General features: G+C 36.4%; 1 protein-coding gene across 5 annotated transcripts in view; it reads left to right on the top strand.

Annotated features, from left to right (window-relative positions):
- RALGPS2 (Ral GEF with PH domain and SH3 binding motif 2) overlaps positions 1-25,317 on the top strand; it is a 219,737-nt gene that overhangs the window by 78,475 nt on the left and 115,945 nt on the right. For all 5 annotated transcript variants that reach the window (XM_074308477.1, XM_074308478.1, XM_074308476.1 and 2 more), the window contains 2 exons: positions 13,330-13,469; positions 21,919-22,023. In XM_074308477.1, coding sequence (XP_074164578.1) covers positions 13,413-13,469; positions 21,919-22,023 — 162 coding nt within the window. In that variant the 5' untranslated portion in view covers positions 13,330-13,412. The remainder of the gene's footprint in view (positions 1-13,329; positions 13,470-21,918; positions 22,024-25,317) is intronic.

Consider the following 25,317-nt stretch of genomic DNA (forward strand, 5'->3'; position numbering starts at 1 on the left):
TTTTCTATTTTGTGATCAATAATGATCTCTAGTTCTTCTTTGGTCACAAATTCCTTCCTCTTCCACAGGTCTGAGAGGTAAACTATCCTATGTTCTTCTAATTTATTTATAATCTCATTCTTTATGGCACCAAAAATTGTAGTCTTTCTCTAGAGATTGATGAAAATATACATTTCTGTATGATTCTTTATAACAAAACATTAATTCTGATAATAGGTACTTTTCCTGATTCAATAACCATGAAATAACCCATAAAATCGATAACATGCAAAACATTTTTCCTTGCTAATTAATTCCCTAGATTCTCTTACCATTTGTGCTAATATATCCTAATTAAAAAAAACAAAATTATTTCAGACATATTCACTTTTCATAACTCATGAAGCTTTACAGTACCATAAATACTATACAGTAAATAAAATTCCTAAACCCTTTTTAACCTGAATCTTATCTTTCACTATATCAAAGGTGATATGAAGGTGGTATACTGTGTGTACCATATACTTCTATGAACCTTTCTACTTTGGCTACCCTCTGAAAACCAAAAAAAGCTGCTGGTACTTTAGTTGCTGTTAGAAGATGCCAATATAACATCTTTCACACTGTCCTTCATAGTTGGTGAATGGAAATAGAGATATCAAGTAGGATATACTAGCTTGAAATAATCTGTCAGTGATGTCTAGTTTGTGTCCTATTTGAGATCTTTGAGAGTCTCAATAATATGGGAGTGTAGCTAAGGAAAGTTGACCTTTTACTTTGAGGTTGCAATCTAACCAGCTAATGGAATTATGCCTCTCTTCAGATTTGGAAATTGTGAGTTACATAGTCATTTTTTTGTTAGATGTGACTTTGAACAGATAATCCTGACTTTGTCTTCTTATCCTTTAGTTTTTTGGACTCTAACCTCCTGAGTTAGAGTTTCTACAACTATTTATATCCAATTTCTTCTTTGTTTTTTGCATTGAAATATTTAACATGAGCTGTCATTCTCTTGACTCTCCTCTAAAGAGGTTAGTGATATAATAGATTTCTCCTACAAATGACTGACTTAAGACTGCTTTATCTATCCATTGTTGATCCCTCCCCTCAACCAAAACATAGCAGCTACCTAATTAACTCTCTGCCACTGTTTTTGTAAATATTGTACACACATAACTATAGCAAGAAAAAGGAACCTCTTTCCAGTTTTGCACATTGAGACATTCTCTGCAATTTATAATTTAGTTGCTTTGGTTATTGGAGATTGGAAATTGGAGATTGTCAATCTTTGTATATTTTGAAGAGAAGTAAATGTTTTCTGTCACGAGAGAAAAGGTAGGCTAATTTCTCAACTCTTAGTGTTGACTGTTACCCAAGTCATAATGTAAGGAGTGATGAAACAACATTTCAGCACCGGAAATTAGCAAGTCAGACTTTCATACACTTTTCAAAGTATAAAATAACAGTTACTATTACAGAGCAATATTTTGTAAATCTGATTACTTAAAAAGCTTACATAAAGAGTGTAATGCATTTTATCCAATGTAATGACTTAAGTTTTACTTTATTTTAAAATGTTATGCTTTTTAAGTAAGAATATTATTAATATACCAACTAGTGTTTTTAGCTACCTGTTCAGAATTTGTTGGGGGGAAAAATGACCAAAATGCTATGTACAGATGTTTGGATTATCTAAAATGGCTTTGGAAGTCATTGCTATTTCTGTCCTTTTCTCTTAATTTTTAAAGGTATTTCAGGTGCTTCTTCCAGAAGCTAAAGTAGTGGTACTAGGCCAGAGTTAAGGAAGGAATACAGAAAAACCTCCTTGTTCTGCACTGTCATAATCTCCTAACCTTTTGTTTTGATTATTTTTTGGGGGGGGTGAATGGGGAAGAAGGCATGCTAGCCACCACACAACCCTAAAATGCCATTCTTGAAATTGCCACCCTGGTAAATAATGCTGTGGCCATCCTCAGAATAAAATAATTGTTGAACTAGTATTATGTAGGAAAGACTATATTTGAGCATACTTAAACAAAAGTTAAGAATTGTTACTTGATAAAATTTTGAAAGGGGCCTATTGCAATCTGATTTCAAGATTTCAGCTTGCCGGAGAATAACAACAACAACGATAAATCCTTGCAGGTTCAGGACAGATGTTTCCATATGTAATAGAGCTATTAGAACCTCTTTGATATATTAGTAGGAACAACAAGCACATTTTTAGGTGCTTTATAAAATGCTTACTGTTGAATGTTTTAACTAGGAAACCAGAATCCCATAATTATTATTTTATTTTAATTTGTATTATTTCTTAAATTCAGTACAACCTTTCCCTCAACACTAGGGGGCATCATTGGATTACATATTCTAGATAGACCTGATCTTTATTCATATTAGGTATTGAATTGTAATTTATTTTAAAATTTTTAACTTTTAAAAACCAAAATGTCAAATGTAAAGTCTTAATTACACAAGTTAGTTATGATATAGCAGGAGAAATGGGGAAAATGTCATCAGTATTAAAAATTATGAATTGGGTTCAAGTATACATATAATCAGTGTACCAACAATTTCTCTGGGCCTAAGATTACAGGGACAGAAATGAAACCATATAAGTATAGATGTATATAATATTTAGATGAAATTTAAAGAGTTCATCATATTAATGATATGCTTATATCTGTTTCCTTTTTTGTAAGACTGAATAAAAATAAAGACACATAAAAGTAAAAAAAAAAATTTTATAGAAATGAGTTCCTTATTTGGAAGCTTCATAGAAAGTATTAAAATGAAAGGATGACAAACTTACATAAAATATCTGAAGGCACAAATAATTTTTTTAAATGTTCTGAAAGGTAGTGATGTGTTGTTCAGTGCTTTCCCAAACATTTTTCAGCCTTATGTTGATTGACTTCTAATTCTTGAATTAGAATTTTAATTGTTGTGTTCCACAAATATTTCTTGAATGTTTGCTATGTCTTAGACACTTTGTTAATTCCTAAAGGAAATAACAGTCTAGTAGGGAGAAGTAAAGGTATGTATGCTCAAACAGTACATCATTTACATACTAACTGAAAGGAACTGGAGTAGTAGCAGTGCAAAGAAATATGAAAAGGGCATCACCTGAGTTGGACCATTGAAGTATAAGTAGGATATTTTTGGGAGAAAAGCAAAGTTGGAAAGAATACCTTAGAGTGAACCAAGGTATGATGAACAAATGAAAAATTTTGAATTGAAACATTTTGTGAAATATGAATACCAAGTTAAGAAGGAACAGGGAATATTCTTTTGGAATATCAAAAGATTTTTGATTAGAAAAAAATTTGTGTTCTTCTCTTTTCCTTAAGTAGATATTTTAATTTAATAGACATTTTTAAGTACTTACTTTTTTTTGTAATAGCTTTTTTATTTTTCAAAATACATGCAAAGATAGCCTTCAACATTCAACTCCTGCAAAACCCTGTACCACTCCCATCCTTCTATAGGCAGTAAGCATTCCAATATGGGTTATAAATGTGCAATTCTTCTAAATGTATTTCCACATTTATCATGCTGCACAAGAAAAAATAAGATCAAAAAGGGAAAAAAAATGAGAGGGGGGAAAAAACAAGCAAGTAAACAATCAACAACAAAGTTGAAAATACTATGTTGTGATCCACATTCAGTCCTCTCAGTCCTCTCTCTTGGATGCAGATGGCTCTCTCCTTCACAAGTCTCTTGGAATTGGCCTGAATCACCTCATTGTTGAGAAGAGCCACGTCCATCAGAGTTGATCATAACATAATCAACTTGTTGCTATGTACCATGTTCTCTTGGTTCTACTCACTTCACCCAGCATCAGTTCATGTAAGTCTCTCTCTAGGTCTTTCTGAAATCATCTTCTTGATCACTTCGTACAGAACAATAATATTCCATTACATTTATGTACCACAACTTATTCAGCCATTCCCCAACTGATGGACATCATTCAGTTTCCAGTTTCTTGCCACTACAAAAAGCTACAAACATTTTTGCGCATGTGGGTCCTTTTCCCCTTTTTATAATCTCCTTGGGATACAGGCCCAGTTGAGACAGTGCTGGATCAAAGGGTATGCATAGTTTTATAAACCTTTGGGCATAGTTCTAAATTACTCTTCAGAGTGGCAGGATCAGTTCTAAGTATTTTATTTATGGATTGGGAAAACAGATTAAAAACAACAGCCCCCACTTTCAAGAAGGTTGCCTCTGGGGGCCATGAAAGAGTGGTAGAAAAAAACAAATATTGTATAGAATAGCAGACTGAGATGGTGGCAGGTTTTGGGGGTAATTTTAGGGAAGAGAATGCTTTCATCTCGAAATCTAGGGAAGGCTTCACAGGTGGGCACCTGATTGATTGAAGTTCAGTGGGTGTCAGCATGGCGGCATTCAGGAATAAAGAGATGGCAACCTCGAAGTTTTTTGGGGGGTATAGCACATCAGGAATATTAATAGTTTAAGAAGGATATTGTTAAATGGGAATGTTTCAGAGGGGAGCAGCCAAGATAGTGAAATCAGTGAACATTTTTTAAGGATCCACTATATGCCAGACATTGCAGGAAATATAAAAAAGGCAAAAGCCAGTCCTTGGCTTCAAGGAGTTCATCATTTAATGGAGGAAGACATCACATAAAAAGAAGCTGAGGCATTAGGAGGTTAAGGAAGGGTACTACTAGCGCATGATGAAGTCCAGAGAAGTGCAATGTGGTAAGAAATGATGAGATGTCTCCCCAGGGCTCCCTCTTTAAGTGGAAGATTTGGAGGGAGTTTTCTGCTATCCACCTTTTCTCCAATCAGAGGGAGGCAGGGAAGGGCCTCAGGGACTGACAGTACTGAGGCGGGTGAATTTCAGTATCTCTTGAGTTTGTGTTGATGTGGTCTTACAGAATAAGGAGTTATTGAAGTGAAATCTAGGTGAAGTTTAGGATGTCAGGCAGGCAGGGAATTGGTGATGAAGGACCTTGAGTCTATGTCATATCAAGATAGGTTGAAAGAAGTGGAGATATTTAGGTTAGAGAAGAAAGGCTGGGGGGGGAGGGGAATCAGGGGAGAGGGAGCCAGATGTTAAATATCTGAAAAAAGTTCTTATGGAAAGGGATTAAATGAATTTGATTTATTTGGTCCCAGAGGGCAGAATCAGGAATAGTAGGTACAGATTTCAAAGAAGCAAATTTAGGGTTGATGTTGGGAAAATTCTGAATAATTAGAGCTGTATGAAATTACCAGATCTAGAGCTGAACAAGACATTAGAGACCATTTCATCCAGACCTTCACTTATTTTACAAATGATGGAACCTGAGACCCAGGGAGATTTAAGTGGCTTTCCCACAGATAAATTTAACTTGGATCCTCCAACTCCAGTTCTGGAGTTGGCTTGGGCTTCCTTAGAAAGTAATGGTTTTCCCCTTTCTTGGAATCCTTCAAGCAAATCTTGTTTTTACCATGTCAGATACGTTATACTGAGTTCTCTGAGCTATGCATTGTACTTGAGACATAGGTCGCTTCTAACTCAAAATTGTGATTCTGCTATTCTCTGGGCCTGGAAGTACAGATGTGCAGATAATGATCCATACAAATGCAGGAGCAAGAGATGGCTTGTTGAATTTAGGGAACAGGTAGTACTACATTTTGACTGGAATATAGTGTGTGTGAAGGAGAATAATGTGAAAACTGGAAATATGGAATTGGCTAAATGACTTACTGCCTCAAATTTCAGGCTGTTGAAATTTTTTTATCCCACAAGTACTAGAGAGCTACAGGTTTTGTTCCTAAGAGTAACATGGTAGGACCTGTGTGGTAGGAAGAATATTTGTGTCAATAATAGACTGGCAAGGGGATTGACTGCAGAGGGAGAGATACCAGCTCAGATTCCTTTATAATTGTCTTAAAGAGAGGTGGTGAGGCCTTCAAGTCAGGGTGGTTTGTGATTGAGTCTTCACTCACATACAAATAGATTTTGTGAAGGAAAAATTGGCAGAATTTTACACATGATTAAATGTGGGAGTCAAATGGAAGAAGCAGGAATGATTTCAAAATTCAGCAACAGGTAAAAATGGAGATGCTTGAAAATAGAAGTTTGGGCTTAAGGGTGTGAAGTTTAGTTTAAAGGGGGGGGTGTGTATGTAGTTGGGATTTTTTGAGTTTGAGGTGGAAGTCATAGTAGAGATGTACAACAGGTATTAGTTGGAAATGGACAACTGGAGTTTAGGGAAAGATTAAAAATGCATATATAGATTTGAGATAGTAATGATAATTATAAGTGTGGTAATCAGTCAGAGCCTTGGAGAACACTCACAATTAGGAATTGCAAGGATGAAGAACCACTTAATGAAACAGAAGAATGGTCAGATAGGAAGAAAATTAGGAAAAAGCATTTATATAGTATAGCCAGAATAATTTTGGGATGCATAATGTTGTAATTTTCTTACATTTGTATTTCTTTATTGATAGTGGTTTATAATTCTTTGCTTTGTGACTATTATTTAGGTATAGGGATAATATTTGTTTCATTAAAAAGTATGGTATAGTATTTTCTTTCTCATTTTCTTAGGATACATCTGTGTTTCATGTTGTTTCTTGTCATTGTTTATTCATATCTTGACTCTTCATGACCCCATTTGGGGTTTTCTTGGCAAGAATACTGAAGTGATTTGCCACTTCCTTTCATTTTACAGATGAGGAAACTGAGGCAAACTTGCCAAGACACAGCTGATAAGTGTCTGAAGCTGGATCTGAACTCAGGTTTTCCTGACTCCAGGTTATGCTCTGTCTGCCATACCTCCTAGCTGACCCTTGGGTAGCTTGACATTACTTACTGTTTTAGCATTTGTAAATCTGGCTGATTCAGAAGCCCCTCTTCCTCCTCCTTCCTTTCCAAAGTCTTTTATAGATAGTTTAGTTTCATTTTCTGAGATTGGGTTAAGATCACAGTTATGTTCTGTTAATTAAGATATCAATTAGGTTATTTTTTTATGTCTTGCAGCAATAAGGTCATGGATGATAATGATGTAAGTAAAGTCCTCTGGGTTTAGTAATTATGGGGTTTGTTTTTTTAAATCATTTGTTCAAAACCAAGACTTTGTGCCAGGCATCATGCTTTTTTTTAATTGTCTAACCCTATTACTAGCCCAGACTTTTAGTGTATCTTCTAGAAATTCCTATTTCCGTCTCCCATTGCCCATGAAAATAAGCTTTTATTTAAAAAAAAATGAACTCATGAGATTAAAAAAATTTTTTTTAAAGTGCTTTCCATTATAGAAAATATTTTTCTTGGCTGCTAAAGAATTCATTCGAATTCTTTAAGATAAATGAGGACAGGTAACCCAATTGATGAGCAGAGTGGGACAGAAGTGTTTAGTCTATATTAGCACAGTCACCTCAATTTATTAAGCAGCCTTCTGTCTTCCCTTAAATTTCCTATTTCTTTTAGTTCTTCTCCTCATCCTTATCTTGTCTTTCTTGAAAAAAAATCTTTGGATCTCTAGCCTGTCTGCTCTTTGTCCTGCCACCAAGTGACTCTGGCCTCTCTCACCCTGCCCTCTAATCCTTGCCTACAATTATCTTAACACCAAACATTCAGCAAGCACCAATAGTGAGTAGATCCATTTATCCAAACTTATGCTAACAGAGTTATTGTCTCACATCAAATAGGTAATTAGACTCAAGTGCTGGGTTGTCTGATTCAAGCACACCTTTTTGGAGTTTCAGCCCTCTACACCTCCAGCTTTCTTTTGTTTTTGAACACAGGTGGTCACGCCATCCCTGACTTCTTAAGGAGGTGAGAACCCCAAAAAAGAGGTGATCACATCCTCCCTGACTTCTCAGGAAAGGAGGTGAAAACATCAAAAAGGAGGTGATCACCCCCTCCCCCCATTTCTCAGGAAGAGAGATGAAAAGCACCAAAGAGAAGTTGGGATTGCTAGTGAGTTTCTGGGCTAAAGGGTCTTATTAGAGACAGGTATGCACAAACCCATCAGCATGGGAAGTATTACACAAGCACATAGCAATAACACACAGGCTATTAGTGATGATTCTCCCCACAGCCAGTGCAGGCTCAATGCGGTGTAACAAACATGAATTGTAGTGATATAACAAACAATATAAATCAACATGGTCTTATAAAAGATTTCCAGAAGTCCTAGAAGGAGGAGGGTATGTAAACATCAGTCACACATATGCCTTCTTCAGCAACCAAGAGATAGTCCAAAACCAATCTGTTGTTCGTTGCTTCATGTGTCAGGGAATCCAATGGTCCCGGAAGTTCTGCAACAATCTTATTATGTGTTAGGGAATCCAATGATTCCTGCAGATTTTGAAGTCTTGCAGTCTTGTCATGTCTCAAAATCCAATGATTCCTGAGGGTTTTCAAGTCCTGCATTCAGTCTCATTAACAAGTTTTGATGTCCATGAATCAAATGCCATAATTTTCAGGCTCTTTCATTGGTGGGCACAGTGAGTGATGGAACCACCTGATGTTTCTTAGATCTTCTCCTTCATTTCAAGGGTCTGCTCTGTCTTTCTCCGATGAACAAGGCGAATACGGCTCATTGGCACCCATCTGATTCCTTCTCCATCTGTGGAGATACAAGCAAACCCTCTCCCCCAAGCAGTTAACCTATCTGGTCCCTTCCATTCACCACTTTCTGGATCTCTCCACATTACCTGGTGATTATCTAGAGACAGTGGAGCTGCTTGCACTGGACACTGCCTTTCCAGTAGGTTATAAAACCTGTCTGCCGGAGTCAGTGCATCTTTGTCAAAAATCAAGAAGTTAATAGTATAACTATATACTATATATAGTATAATAGTATAAACATGTCTTTTATAAGGCTCAGCTAAGTTAACTCTGGGCACTGAAAAGGCAAATCTTTTCATATCCTCCTTATCTAGAGGGATAGAATAGAAACAATCCTTAATGTCTATAACCCACAGAGGCCATTCTCTAGGCAACTGAGTAGGAGATGGAAGTCCAGGCTGAAGAGTTCCCATAGTTTCCATCTGTTCATTTACCTTTCTTAAATCTGTCAACATCCTCCATTTTCCAGATTTCTTTCTTACAACAAATACTGGGGAATTCCAAGGACTTAGAGAAGGTTGTAAGTGTCCTTGGTCAAGTTGCTCCTGTATTATATCTAATAAGGCCTGAATTTTATTGCTACCTAAGGGCCACTGTTCTATCCACACTGGTGTATCAGTTTTCCATTGGATAGGAACAGGGGAAAGTGTTTGCAGGCCTTCAACAGTAGCCCTGCCTAAAAAACCGAAGTACTCATTTTTAATCCTAATTGTTGTAAAATGTCTCTTCCCCACAGATTGATGGGGGGAGGGGAGGTGATCACCTCCTTTTTGATGTTTTCACCTCCTTTCCTGAGAAGTCAGGGAGGATGTGATCACCTCTTTTTTGGGGTTCTCACCTCCTTAAGAAGTCAGGGATGGCGTGACCACCTGTGTTCAAAAACAAAAGAAAGCTGGAGGTGTAGAGGGCTGAAACTCCAAAAAGGTGTGCTTGAGTAAAAACTCCTGTTTCACCTAAAAATATCCATCTCAAAAGGTAGCACTAACTTCAGCTGCTATTGATCCTCCAACCCCAGACATGTAGGTGTCTGCCTTAATCTTTGGCCAGTGACTGGGCCAGTTGGCACCTCTAATGACTGTGCGATCTGCACCTGTGTCTGTCAATCCTTCTAATGGTATGCCATTTATATAGATGGTGAGCATAGGTCGGTCAGCTGTCATAGCTGCAGTCTAGAATATTCCTGGATTTTATTGGTTGGAGTCAGAATGTGGGTGACAGCCGATGCCACACCCAGAGAGTGCCTAGAAGTTCAATACCCAGACATGACCAGTCAGCCAGGAAGCCTTCTGATGGGAGAAAGAGATTACAATTAGGGAGGATAGAGTTGTATGTAGCTGGGACAACTGAGATACCCCCAGAGAGGTGAAATCTGTACCTCTTCAGCCTATGGATCCCTTTCCTCCAGGCACAGTAGGCTTGACCATTTCACCTCCTGAGAGTACTTACAAAACAGTGTCCATCCATGCACTGATTTGGGAAACTGGGGAATGTGTAGATAATATCCCAGTCACTAATACAGGTAAAAATGGGTGACTTATCAACCAGGAGAAGTAGTAGCATCAAGTTTACTGATACAGACCCCTAATAAGCAATCTGTCGATAGTCGCCCATCTGTGCCAACATTGAGCTTTCAGATGGCCTACTTCACCACATTGAAAGCATTGACGAGTCTCTCTGGAAGTCCCTTGCCAAAAGGGACCCTGTCTTCCCAATGTTGGGATCTTGGAAAGTCTCCATCATAGTCTGGAAAAAAGGCATTTGTGCCCACTGTGGCACAGCATCTTATGATCTCCCCTAAAGGAGAATCCTTGCACAGTCCTAGTATAATTCTTCTTCAAACCTCATTAGCATTTTCTTTAGCAAGTTGCCTTATCATAATGTCTGTTATTGTATTTTCACCATTAGTTTATATGACAGTTGTCTGCAAACATCCCACAAAGTCAGCAAAGGATTCATTTGGTCCTTGTGCTATTTTCATTGAGGCTTCTCGTCTATCCTGTTTACCTGGGATAAAGCCCCATGCTTTGATGGCAGCAGCAGCAATTTGCTCATATGCTGCTATGGGGTAACTAATCAGAACCTACACCTATTAGTTGGTCATCAGTGATTGGAGGATTAACTCCACTTTAACTATTTCGTTGGGCTTGCAGCCTACCCAGTTCATTATATTCAGAAAGCCACAAGTTTTGTCCAGGTTCTAAGCATGTCCTTGCTATAGATTTCCAGTCCCTAGGGGTTAAGACTTCATAAGCCAAATTCTATAACAACATCTTAATATAAGCTGATGTAGCCCCATAAAGGGTGCAAGCCTTTTTAAGCTCTTTGATGATTTCTAGATTAAAAGAAGTGTATCTTCTACTTTCTTGACCTGAAGAGTTAAGTTGTTCAATCACAGGAGACTGTATTTTGCCCTTCCTCTTTAAATAGTGCCTTTTGCAATGGAATTATAGGAGGGAGTGATTGCTGGGGGGAGGGGTATTGGTGATATCAATGCCCCTTCCACTCCTCCTCCCTCTACCCAGGAAGGTGAAGTTGATGGGGAAGGGTCAACAGTGTAGGTGGAGTTGAAGCTGGGATGTGAGAGTGAGAATCATCACGCCCTTCAAGTTCAGTTAAATCCTCATGCCCTCTGGTGATATTTCCATCACCTCTCCAATCTCTTCCTCTTTCTCCTCACACTTCCTTATGTGACTGTTCTTAAAACTTTTCTTTTTTCTAAAACTTTCGGAATTCTTTAAGGCCAATTGTATTAAGTTGTACATATAGAATTTTTCCTTAGAAATTGAATCAGGACCTTTGTCATTGTAATATTCACATAGTTGTTCTCCTACCCATTTCCAATTATCTGCCTCTATTTCTTCTTCCTTTAAGAACCAAGGGGACGTGCATTCTAATGTACGCAAGAGTCCACCGATCTGCTCCCAAGTTACAAGCAAACCTTGTCTCTTGATCAACCTAAGAATGCTTTCTATAGAGCTTCTTTGGAGGTGGGGGTGGAGTTGGGGGTGGGGGAGAATCTTTTCCTAATATCTGCCCCATTTCAGTTAGAAAAGGTTAGTTTACCTCTTAACAAATTAAGTTCCTTCAAAACTTAATGTGACTATTAAAATATTCACCCTATTTCTTGGTCACAGGGACTTCTTCAGTGAAATTAGGGTCCTTGGTTCACGTTGGGTGGCAAATGTAAAGTCTGGGCTAGCTCCCTGGAGACCTCAGGATTAGCTGGAGTCAGGATAAATTTAAGTCCTTCGTCTTTAGGGGGAGAAGTGAAGGACGTAGGCAAGTTGCCAAGAGTTTTGCCAAAGATCTCTCCTGATTCTGGAGTCCAGAGTTACCAGCCTCTCTCCCCCTAGTCTTCTGCCAAGTGACTCTGGCCTCTGTCCCTCCACCCTCTAATCCTTGCCTGCTATCATCTTAACATCAAACATTCAACCATAGCATCAATTGTGAGAAGAGCCATGTATCCAACATATGCTAATAGAGTCATTGTCTCACATCGAATAGGTAATTAGCCTTATATGCTCCTTGTCTGATACAAGTACACTTTTTTGGAGTTTCAGCCCTCTACATTAAAGTCCTTATTTAAGTTTTCTCTCTCTCTCTCTCTCTCTCTCTCTCTGTCTCTCTCTCTCTCTCTCTCTCTCTCTCTCTCTCTCTCTCTCTCTCTCTCTCTCTGTCTCTCTCTCTCTCTCTCTCTCTCTCTCTCTCTCTCTCTCTCTCTCTCTCTCTCTCTTTCTCTCTCTCTCTCTCTTTTTAAATCTTTCTGTGCTTGGGACCATTTGATATTTCTTATTGAAAGAGGAGTGACTTTTTAATCTCTTTATCTTCTGAAAATGAACCCTGATGTTCTCTATGCTCATAGTACCCATCTGTGATTGGATTCTTTCTCTTTTGTTTCTTGGTTGTCATTTATTTATTTACCTTTTGGTTTTATTTTTAGCAACTCTTAGTGTGATCAAGTTTTACTCCCCAAAGTAAGGATAATAGAGTCCCAAGTCTCAGGTTTTTCTTAATGTTATTTTCTGAGCTCTGTCCTGGGGCTCAGCCTCAGACTGTCCCTTCTATTCCTAAGCCATATCGGGAACCTCTAGTCAATCTGGCCTGCCTGGTGATCTCACTTCCTGTGTTCAGTCCCTTAAGTATTGCTACTCTTATTGAATAATTGCCTTGTCCATGTTTTAAGGTCAGCAACTTTTTTGGAAGGAGAAAGGAGCAAGACTGGGTCTCCCTAACCTGACCAGGCCACTCACAGGCCCCATTTCATTACAGATTAGTTATAGAGCCTTGGCCTTGGATTGATCGTTTGAGGTTAAGTGATTCATCAGCCTCAATCCAGGGGTTTGCAGGAATGTGCGCCTGTGCCTGACATATTAAATATGGAGTGTAGAAAAATTAATTTATTCTACAATTGGCATTTTATCTTATTTTTGGTAGTATTTATTTAACATACCGAATAAAACAAGTATTTCTGTATACAAAGTAAAACAAAAAGAATTATGTGAAATTGAACACCTCCATTACATTGAGCTGCTTTTCTAAGCATATAATATGTGAACTTGTAAAACAGTCTTGTTTATCTATTTTCTTCTGACATTTCTTCTGTTTTCTTCTTTTGTCTTTTAACATGCTTCAATCCTTTTTTTTCCCAAGTGGAGGGAGCCTTGTTGATTTGGCTTCATTTACTTAAACTTGTTTTCTGAACCATATAAGTAAGGTAAGAATTCTAACTTTACTTTTTAATCACCATTTGTTTATAGGAATAATGTATTTGTTGCCTTGGACTTGAAGTAATCAACACCCTATTACAGTAAAAAGAAGGCCAAGAACTGATGTGGGAAATATGGACCTAATGAATGGGCAGTTGAGCAACATTAACATTGCAGCTACTGCTTCAGAGGTAAGAAATACAATTGCATATCTTCTTATAATGTTCTGTTGTCTCTAGATTGTAGTCGTTCTCTGTGAGCAGGTTTCTTGGGGAGCTTCTGGGCCAGCCTTCCTTTCAGTTCAGTTCAATAATCCCAAATGCAGCCAGGAGTTAAAGGTCCAGGGGTATGGGTGTGTATATGGGTGTGTGGGTGGGTGTGTTTTCTCCATTAGAATATAAACTCCTGAGAAGAAATTGTTTTCATTCTTGATTTTTCTGGGATTTTAAGAAATAAATATGCTTATTTTTACTTACTTTATAATGTATCTCTCCCAATGTATTAGTATTCAGTCATTTTTCAGTCGTCTTATTTTTTTGGACCCAATTTAGAGTTTTCCTTCACAGAGATCCAAGTGTGGCTTGCCATTTTCTTCTTCAGCTCATTTTGCAGATGAGAAAACTGAGGCAAACAGGGATAAATGACTTACCCAGGTCACAGCTAGGAAGTGTCTGAGGTTGGATTTGAACTTAACAAGCGTCTTTCTGCCTACTGCAGTGCCACCTAGCTGTTCCCTTTCCAGTGTACATTTCTCAATTGGAAAGCATTTAAAAAAGAATGAAAGCAAAACCATCATCATTAACAGGCACAGCCCTTCAAATTTGTACCCCACATTGGTCATATCTGTGCATGTTTATATGTCTCAGCATTCATTTCTTTTTTTTGCCATGTATCTTTCTTTTTTTTTTTTATTAATATATATTTTTTATTTTATGATAACTTTTTTTTGACAGTACATGGGTAATATTTTACATTATCCCTTGTATTCCCTTCTGTTCCGGTTTTTCCCTTCTTTCCTCCACCCCTTCCCCTAGATGGCAGGCAGTCCTATACATGTTAGATATGTTACAAGTATATCCTAGATACAGTATATGTGTGCAGAACAGAATTTCTTATTGCACAGGAAGAATTGGATTCAGAAGGTAAAATAACCTGGGAAGAAAAACAAAAATGCAAACAGTTTATACTCATTTCCCAGTGTTCCTTCTCTGGCTGTAGCTGATTCTGTCCATCATTGAAGAATTACAACTGAATTAGAGCTTCTCTATGTTGAAGATAGCCACTTCCATCAGAATACATCCTCATATAGTATCATTGTTGAAGTGTATAATGATCCCCTAGTTCTGCTCTTTTCACTCAGCATCAGTTGATGTAAGTCTCTCCAAGCCTCTCTATATTCCTCCTGCTGGTCATTTCTTACAGAGCAATAATGTTCCATAACCTTCATATACCATAATTTACCCAACCATTCTCCAATTGATGGACATCCATTCAACTTCCAGTTTCTAGCCACTATGAAAAGAGCTGCCACAAACATTCTTGCACATACAGGTCCCTTTCCCTTCTTTAAGATCTCTTTGGGATACAAGCCCAGTAGAAACACTGCTGGATCAAAGGGTATGCACAGTTTGATAACTTTTGGGGCATAATTCCAAATTCAGCATTCATTTCTTAAGTGGTATATTTTATTTTCAGTTTTGCGTTTTATTGCTTCATTAAGACCAGAATTCTATAGTGTTTTTTTTTTGTTTTTGTTTTGTTTTTTTTCTGAGGCTGGGGATAAGTGACTTGCCCAAGGTCACACAGCTAGGAAGTGTTAAGTGTCTGAGATCAGATTTGAACTCTGCTCCTCCTGAATTCAGGGCTGGTGCTCTATCCACTGCACCACCTAGCTGCCCTGAATTCTATAGTTTTTTTAAAGTTTTTTTCTTTCATTGAATAAATTGGTCTCTTAGTTATGTTCATTTTGTCTTTCATCAGTTCATAAGGGTATATCTTCAGTTTCCTCTGAAATTGTTCATTTAGTCGTTCTTTGTAACGTGCTCTCCTGGCAGTTACAATTACTAGTCTGTCCTAGGCCCAACAGAGTACCTTTGACCACTGACCTTTGCAGTGTCAACTCTACCCGGCTCGCCTCCTCTGAGGCCTTCTAAGGTCTCTGGCCACAATCTCTTGAATCTATAGTTTAATAACCGGTAGCGCGCTCAAGAACAGCCACGTGTAATCTTAAAAGCCTTTTTTATACCTACTCACATAATGCCCTGACTTGTCAGCTCCCTAGTGAACACCTGGTCTGAAGATCCACGTGTTCACTACCAAACTCCTTACCTCTCGGCTATCCATCAGCTTGGCTCAGGGAGCCAGGTTAAAGAGCACCAGGTTAAAGAGCGACTGCTGCCTGCAGTGGGCTTATAAAGGGCCTGTGAGATCATACACACAGCCAACCAGTGAGAGAGCCGTCACCCATTACAAAGCTATCTCAATATGGCTAGGATCCCCCCCACAGGACAGTCCTATATCCACAGAGATTACTTCCGGGCCACTCAATCTCCTGTTGCACTGTGACGCCGTCCATTTAAAGGGCCCTTACAGTTCTTTGTGGCACAGTAGTATCCCTTTATATTTTGATACAAGAATTTGTGTAAACATTCCTTATAAGGAGGGATAGTCCCTTAATTTGTAATATTTAGCTATTCTGAAAAGAGCTGTTCTTTTTTTTCTCATGGGTAGGTCCCTTCTCTCCCCCCCCCCTTTTTTTTTTTTTTTTTTTTTTTTTGAGTTCTTTTGTGTATAGGCATTGTGGTGATATAGTTGGATCAAAGTTTATATATTCACAGTTCTTTAGTGATATAGTGCAAGTATTGCTTTTCAGAATGATTAGATGTATAGTTCCATTAATGGTCTATGAATAGGTCAGTTTTTCAAGAGCCCCTTCAACTTTTGTCATTTTCTTTTGTCATCTTTGTCAGTTTGATAGCTTTATGATGCGACCTAAAAGTTGCTTTCATTTGCATTTTCTAATTATTAGTTGTGAAATATTCTTTCCTTGTTGACAATTTAAACTTCTTTTGGAAACTTTCTGTTCTTATCTGTTGACCATAGGAAGTGATTCTTAATTTTACAAATTAGTTCCTTATTTTTCTTAAACATGAGTCTTTTATTATTGAAATTTGTAGAAAGATTGTTTTCCCACTTATTTTTTCTTTTAAATTATATTGATTTTATAAAAACTTAAATTTTATATAATCAGAATAATCTTTTTGTCATCTTCTCATTAGCTTGTTTAACCATGAGCTTTTCTACTATACATCTGAAAGGAAATATCTTCATTGCTGCTCTGATTTGCTTATTTTATTATATCCAGGTCAGGTATATATATATAATTTTGCATTTGGAGCTTACAAGATAATAGTCTCAACTTAATTTCTTCCAGGATATTGTATTGTTTTCTTAGCACTTTTGTCAAATTGTGGTCTTGGTCTTAACACAGATCTTTAGATTTATAGAACATTAAAGAACTGTTTGTTTACTTCTTCTGTGTGCTGTATACCCAGTATTTCAATGGACTTCTTTTTATAATTTTCTTTGAGATTCTTGACTTTTGTTCCTCTTGTCTAAATTTTTTTCCTAGGCTTATAAAATATTCCTTTAATAGTTTGTTATAGTATTGAAAGAGCAAATTTATTTAATTAAAGTTTTTGTTATATTGATTGAACTACCCATGAGTAATGCTTTCCAAATTTGTATGTCTGTTTATTTCATATTATTTTTATATCTTGAAACTTGATTTTGCCACAAAAATAAAGTCAGATTTAAATAATTGGAAAGACATTCAGTGCTCTTGGATAGGCCGAGTGAATATAATAAAGATGACAATACTCCCCAAACTAATCTATTTATTCAGTGCTATACCAGTCAGACTCCCAAGAAACTATTTTAATGACCTAGAAAAAATAACAACAAAATTCATATGGAAGAATAAAAGGTCGAGAATTGCAAGGGAACTAATGAAAAAAAAGTCAGAGGAAGGTGGTCTAAGTGTACCTGATCTAAAGCTATATTATTTAGCAGCAGTCACCAAAACCATTTGGTATTGGCTAAGAAATAGACCAGTCAATCAGTGGAACAGATTAGGTACAAAGGACAAAAAAGGGTACATCTATAGCAATCTAGTGTTTGACAAACCCAAAGATACCAACATTAGGGATAAAAATTCATTATTTGGAAAAAACTGTTGGGAAAACTGGAAATTAGTATGGCAGAAATTAGATATGGATCCACACTTAACACCATATACCAAGATAAGATCAAAATGGGTCCATGATTTAGGCATAAAGAATGAGATCATAAACAGATTAGAGGAACAGAGGATAATCTACCTCTCAGACCTGTGGAGGAGGAAGGAATTTATAACCAGAGGAGAACTAGAGATCATTATTGATCACAAAATAGAAGATTTTGATTATATCAAACTAAAAAGTTTCTGTACAAACAATACTAATGCAAACAAGATTAGAAGGGAAGTAACAAATTGGGAAAACATTTTTACAGTTAAAGGTTCTGATAAAGGTCTCATTTCCAAAATATATAGAGAACTGACCCTGATTTATAGGAAACCAAACCATTCTCCAATTGATAAATGGTCAAAGGATATGAACAGAGAATTCTCAGATGATGAAATTGAAACTATATCCACTCATATGAAAGAGTTCCAAATCACTATTGATCAGAGAAATGCAAATTAAGACAACTCTGAGATACCACTACACACCTGTCAGATTGGCTAAGATGACAGGAACAAATAATGATGAATGTTGGAGGGGATGTGGGAAAACTGGGACACTGATGCATTGTTGGTGGAGTTGTGAAAGAATCCAGCCATTCTGGAGAGCAATCTGGAACTATGCCCAAAAAGTTATCAAACTGTGCATACCCTTTGATCCAGCATTGCTGTTATTGGGCTTATATCCCAAAGAAATACTAAAGAGCGGAAAGGGACCAGTATGTGCCAAAATGTTTGTGGCAGCTCTTTTTGTAGTGGCTAGAAACTGGAAGATGAATGGATGTCCATCAATTGGAGAATGGTTGGGTAAATTATGGTATATGAAGGTTATGGAATACTATTGCTCTGTAAGAAATGACCAGCAGGAGGAATACAGAGAGGCTTGGAGAGACTTACATCAACTGATGCTGAGTGAAATGAACAGAACCAGAAGATCGCTGTACACTTCAATGCTGTATGAAGATGTATTCTGATAGAAGTGGATATCTTCAACATAAAGAAGATCCAACTCACTTCCAGTTGATCAATGATGGACAGAAACAACTACACCCAGAGAAGGAACACTGGGAAGTGAATGTAAATTGTTAGCACTACTGTCTATCTACCCAGGTTACTTACACCTTCGGAATCTAATACTTAATGTGCAACAAGAAAATGGTATTTACACACATGTATTGTACCTAGGTTATACTGTAACACAAGTAAAATGTACGGGATTGCCTGTCATCAAGGGGAGGGAGTAGAGGGAGAGAGGGGATAATTTGGAAAAATGAATACAAGGGATAATGTTATAAAAAAATTATTCATGCATATATAATGTCAAAAAATTTATAAATAAAATTTAAAAAAAAAAAGAAAGAAACTTGGTTGAATTTATGGTTTCATTTAACTTTTTTGTTACTTCTTTAGAGTTTTCTAAGTAAGTTTGATCATCTCCCCCAAAATACTTTTTTTTTTTCTTTCTTTTGGCCTATGCTTATTATTCACTTAATTTTTCTTTCTTGCCTTGTTGCTATAGGTATCACCCTAGCTCTTTGTTAAATTGCAGTAGTGAAAATGGCTATCCCTGCTTTACACTTCATCTTATTCAAAAGGTTCCTAATTTTTTTCCCCATTACATATAATATTTGCTCTTGAATTGATATAGATATTATATACTAAAGGAAAGGCCCATTTATTTTCCTGCTTTTTAGAGTTTTAAAAAGAAAAATGTTGGGAGAGAATTCTGGAAAGATGGCAGAGTAGGTAAGAAAACTTCAGGCCCTTCAAATTTCTTGTACATAAATGGATGGAACATTGCCTCAAACTGATTGAAGAGTGTCAGAAATGAATAAAAGTTGGGGTAAAGCAGTTGTCCTCCTAAGATAAACTGAGGGGACCCTAGGAAAGACTTGACCTCTAGGAATGGAGGTTTAGCCTGAGTGATGTGTACCTCCAGGCACACTCATTCAATGGAATCAACAGCAAGCCCTAGGACAGCTGAAATGGGAGTCAGCCTCAGGAACTCTTCACTTTGTGGACAGTGTCATCCACTATCAAGGGATGTCAAGTATAGCCTGCTGACTGGATATCATCCTAGGTTATGACTTGGGGAGAAGGATCTAGTACAGTAGAAGGGCAGAGATCTTGCTGACTATGGGCCCTCAGGAGACTAGAGTTCCTGGTTTTGGTTCTAGAGCAAAGAGAACAGCTGAAGTTTGCAGCCACTGGAGGGACCACAGAGAACAAGAGCATTTGCAGGACAGCATGTCTAAGAATCCTGATTGCCTTGCCAAAAAGAAAATTAGAAATTAGGCAAGGGAAAGATAATGATTTTATAAGACACCAAGAAATAATAAGACAAAAATCAAAAGAATGAAAATAGAAGAGAACTTGAAAAATAACTGATCTGGAGAACAAATTGAGAGAGAAACAATATAAGTTATGAATCTTTATACAATATATAAAATTATTAAGGAAAGTTCCCTGAAGTTCTAGAAGACGACAGTAAAGGAGAAGTAGAAAAAAAAAAATCCACCAATCATCACCTCAGTGAGATTCTAGGAGGAAAATTTACAGGAATATCAAAAACTCCCAAGTTAAGGAGAAAATATTAAGGAAAAAAAAATTTAAATATTGTTGAGAAACAATGAGGATTATACAAGACCTAGCAACTTCTGCTTAGAAGGATCATAGGTCTTGGAATATTATATTTCATAGATCAAGAGAGCAAAAGTTAAGACTGAAGGTGATTTACCCAGCAAAGCATAATCCTGAATGAAAAAAAAAAAATTGGATATTTGATGAATTAAAAGACTTTGTTATTTATGCCAAAAAATGTGGAACATGAGGGAAAATTCAACATATAATATCCAGGAGAAATATATACATATTAAAAGACCGATTATAAGGGATTTAAAAGGTCAAATAATTTATAAATTTTTAAAAATCAGTTCTTATATGACTGCCATTTTTATTTGGGTACTTAGGAGAGTGTGATACGATGATTACCAAAAAATCTGTAGAGATATAAAAAGGAGAAATTATACAAATGAGACAAAAAAGAAAAAAAAAACTTACAGAAGAAACTAGCAGGGGAGAGAAGAGGTATATTCTCATTGGGAATGGATTAAAGAGAATAGAAGGCTATAAGAGTATTAACGTCTTCTAAATTCTGGAAGAAGAGGTCAAGAAAAGATATGGGGAAGAGGATAAGGGTGAAATTGGGGAAGTTTGATTAAGAACGAGGAGGGCAAGGTAGCAACAAATTTGCAAGATAGTAAAAAGACAGTAGTGCTTTCAACAGAAGGAATAGGGAAGTTTGAAAGAGATTTTAGGTGAAGAGATAATGAGTAAAGTTTTAGATAAGTTGAATTAAAGATGACTTTGGGACATCCATTTTAAACTTTATATTTCCTTAATTTTAGAAATTCCGAACTAGCTTTCTTTGTAATTGTGAACTGATAGCTATGTGTTTGTAATATATATATTTTAGATATCTTAGATTTTATCTTTTGTTATATATTTTTTACAATTGTTCAGTGAATCACAACAGATTTATTTGCTTTCATCTAAAAGGTAATTCCTTTGCTTTTTCCCCTGAAGTGTGTATGGAGTATCAACAGGAATATATGGAGCTGGATGGGACCAGTGGAATTATCCAAACCAACCCTCTTAATTTATAAGACAAATTTGGAACTGAAAAAATTCTTCATATTCTCCATAAAATCTCCATGTTAAAATGAGAAAACTGAGACCCATAGAAGTTAAATGCCTTGTCCAAAAGCCCATGGCTAGTAGACACCCAGATTGGGATTTGAACTTGGACTCTGCAGCTTTACATTTTGTACACTGCAGCATGAGATTTCAGTTGGATAGGATGTTGTTGGATAATATGACTTTAAGGTTGTCTTTGAACTCTCTGATTTTACATTTATAACCTTTTTCATATATGTATCATTGAATTTTAGTTTTTATTTATTGTCCTAGTGTTCTAATGCAACCATCCCCTATTTCCTATATAGTAGACATCTTAGAGAAAAAGACTGGCTTATTAATATCACTTAATTATACAGTATTAATCAGGAATGAATGCTAAAATATTATCTTGGCTAATTTCACATTTTGCAGATGAGGAAACATTGGTTTAGAGATAGATAATAAATGAGTTATAAAGCTAGTCTTATGGCTCCTGAGTCAATGCTTTTTAAAAACAAAACAAATCATTTCTAAAATATACTTTAAGCAGCACATTTTTTCAGTACTTAATTGTTCAGCACTTTCAAAAAACTGTCAATTGTATTTTGCTTCCTGGTTCCCCTCACAAGTATAATGGCTACCTATTAAACTGACTGTGGTGTTTGCTTTTATATTGACAGAAAAGTAGCAGTTCGGAATCATTAAGTGACAAAGGCTCTGAACTGAAGAAGAGTTTTGATGCTGTGGTATTTGATGTCCTTAAGGTTACACCAGAAGAATATGCGGTAAGCAATGGATTGGAAGTTTTTTCTTTATAATGAATTGTCTCTATAGACAGCTTTGGCTTAGGGATAGAGACGGTTAAAGAAAGTAGGGACTTTGGAATAACTAACATGGTAGAAGAGGAGTCATCAGTGTCTCATGGCATTTTCATAGGTATTCATAGTGTGGATATCTTTATTTGAAAACTTTTATCAATCTTGTTTTTATATTTTCTTCATTTCTGATTATATATCTGTCCCTATACTACCCTGCCAGTCAATTCCCTGTTTGGGGGAGGGGGGAAATTGTTTAAAAGGCAGACTACAAAGCGGTTCATAAAAACCAATCACATCAACTAAGTCTGACAGTGCATTATTTTGTACTTAATGACCTCCTTTTGTACCCCCACATAAGGGGATATGGAGACTGATAAATCTCCTATCCAATCCTTGCCACATTGGATGGGAACTTGGCCAAGCATCAGGCTACCTGTTCTTGAAGGGTAATTATCAGGAGAAACATAAGAGAGCATGTGTGTATATATATAGAGAGAGTTAGCATGCTGGCCTTAGAATTACAAAAACCAAAGTTTAAATATCCAGTCATAGACAAAATCTATGTATCCTTGGACAAATTATTTTAACCTCTTTTAGCCATGGTTTTCCTAAAATGCAAAATTAGGATAACAGCACCCACTTCACTGTTATTAAGATCATATTGGATTTTATATTTAATATGAATGTCAGATATTATTATATTAGGAGTTGGAGGATATGGTTCCGGATCATGGCTCAACTACTTAATTATGCATGACTAACTGAAAGGTGTGAGGGCAAAGAAGTCTTCTTCTGCGTAGGCCCTACTTTCAAGAATGTTAATATTTCACTCTTCCTAACCTCAAATTAATAACTACTTTTGTATGAATGACTAAGCCTTTGTGGAAAGAGCATGATGCTTAAGACAGTAGGGGGCAACTTATATTGTGTCATGGGTCTTTGTGAAATTTGGGAGTTACTGATTTAAGAGGAAAGAAGCCCTACTAGCTTCTTATGTACTTCGTATTACACCTGTATATAACCTATTCCTTTACACTGGAGCCCCCAGAAAATCAGTAACAAGTTTGAGCTCCTCTTAATAGGTCAGCAGTCACTAAAAGTTATAGTGCGCACAGGCTCATTACACCCCCAAGCCCCTCCCTGCAAAATTACTTTTTATCAACAGATAGGGGATACATTTGTCCAAAATAAAAGACATTTAATGGAAACAGAAAAGGAGGAAGGAAACAAGGATGGATAGATTTTTAACAGTGTAACAGAAGAGAACAGAAACACAGACAAGCAAAACGACTTTGAAAGTTACAAGTTGAATTTTTATGTACTTAAAAAGCAAGCTCTGTTGTATTTTTTTAAAATTCAGAATTTACCAAACCATTTTGCTTGTCTGTCTTAATTTTAAGTCCATTTGTTTATCTGTTTCTGTTTTAGGCATCAACAATTTGTTATATTAGGTTGGAGTTGTTTTAGTTCTTATTTTCTGCTGTTCATTCATGTCCAATTTTTTTGTAGCTCTTGGTTTCTCTTGCAAAAGTTACTGGAGTAGTTTGCCATTTCCTTCTTCTTTAGTTGCCATATCTTACTAACTTTTATTCTTGTTTTTTATTCATTTTGACCTTTTTTTTTTTTTAATTATGTGGGCACAACTGTAAAAGCTCTTCAGATTGAGGAATGACTGCATCAATGAAGACTTTTTCTCATTTGTTTCAAAGTATACCATTTCACTTTTTGTGGTATTTAATATTCATCAACTTATTCTTTAAACAGATATTTATAGTATACAAATCTGAGGCTTCTTTGCACTCTCTAAACCTTTGACCTCATGTTTCATATTCTTGAACCATATTTTTGAACACACTTTTTGTAAAATAGCTTCCTTTAACTTTACCTGAACATTGAAGTCTCTGAGTCGCAAAGCATATGTTGATTTAATTTCAAGATTTTTTATTGAGATTTCTTCTAATTGTATTCTTTGCATAGATGTTAGACTCTAAGCTACAGGTTATTTTTTGTTCAAAGTTGTCTTTTTTGCAAATATTTCTTGAGTAAGTTGAGATGACCAAATACTAGCTAGGTGGCCAAGTGGAACACTCTACATGGAGTCAGTAATGCTAGACTTAAAACATTTTTTAGCTGAACACTTGGTCAGGTACTAATTAATTTTATGAAATTATGACACACGGGGCAGGCTTTGCTGGTTCTTTGGGTCCTTTCTGGGAAAGACCATGATGGCAACATTAGTCTGTAATCAGACTTCCTTAAGGGACAGAGGTACAAAGACAGGTGGCAATTCAAAGTTATCATTAAAGTTTGGTGTTCTATTATTGGTCTTCTCTTATCAAAGATTTATATGTCATAGTTCCCTAAGGCCTTGAGAGGGAAAAGGCATAAATGGCTTCCTCTAATTTAGCACATATTGTTAGTATGTGAATTTTTTTTTTTCTGCCAATACGATTTGTAATTTCTGATCCTTTGTCTTTCAGACATATATTTCTTTTTGCAATATTATTTGCTGATATTGCTACTTTATATTGGCTACTTATAAGTTTAAGTTCTAGAAGCGCTCAGAACAGGATACAATTTTAACAGACATGAGTAAGGCTCTTAACTTCTGTTAACTCCTGTTGGCCTCATTTTCTTTTTTATCTGCAAGATGGAGATAATAATAGTACTTGCCTTCTTTCTAGATATGAGTGAGGATATAATGAGATAATTATAAAGTTAATTTCAATTTTTAAAATACTGCTACTCCCTATCCTACTATAATATGATACAAGCTATTGCCATTAATTAGCCTCTGAAATAATTTGGGGTGACTTTGGTCTCATGATAAAACCAGCTCTGCCAACTTCTTTCCCTCTCCCATTTTCTTCTTTATTTGTCTTTCTGGTTTCATTTCTGATGAAACTGTCAAGCTTCAGTTCATGCCAAGAGAAGATTTTGAAGGAATTAGAGATATTTGACCTAAAGGAAAAGAATGAATATTCAAGAAGATTGGGAGAGCTCTCTTCAGATTTCTGAAAGGCTATCAGATGCAGCAGGAATTAAACTTATTCTTTTTAACTCAAAAAGGCAAAAATAAGAAAAAAAGAATAAAAACAAGTTTAAACTTGTACTAAGGAAAAACTTAGTTCTCCCCAAGTGGAATGAAATGTTGTTAGTGTATAGTGGGAGGAATGCTTCTGGCATTTTGGGTGAACCCTCTGCTTTGAGTTTATGGGAGGACATAAAAATAAAAATCCGACAGGACAGATACCAGATGAG

Source organism: Sminthopsis crassicaudata, chromosome 4, assembly GCF_048593235.1.
Source record: "Sminthopsis crassicaudata isolate SCR6 chromosome 4, ASM4859323v1, whole genome shotgun sequence".
Taxonomy (NCBI): Eukaryota; Metazoa; Chordata; class Mammalia; order Dasyuromorphia; family Dasyuridae; genus Sminthopsis; species Sminthopsis crassicaudata.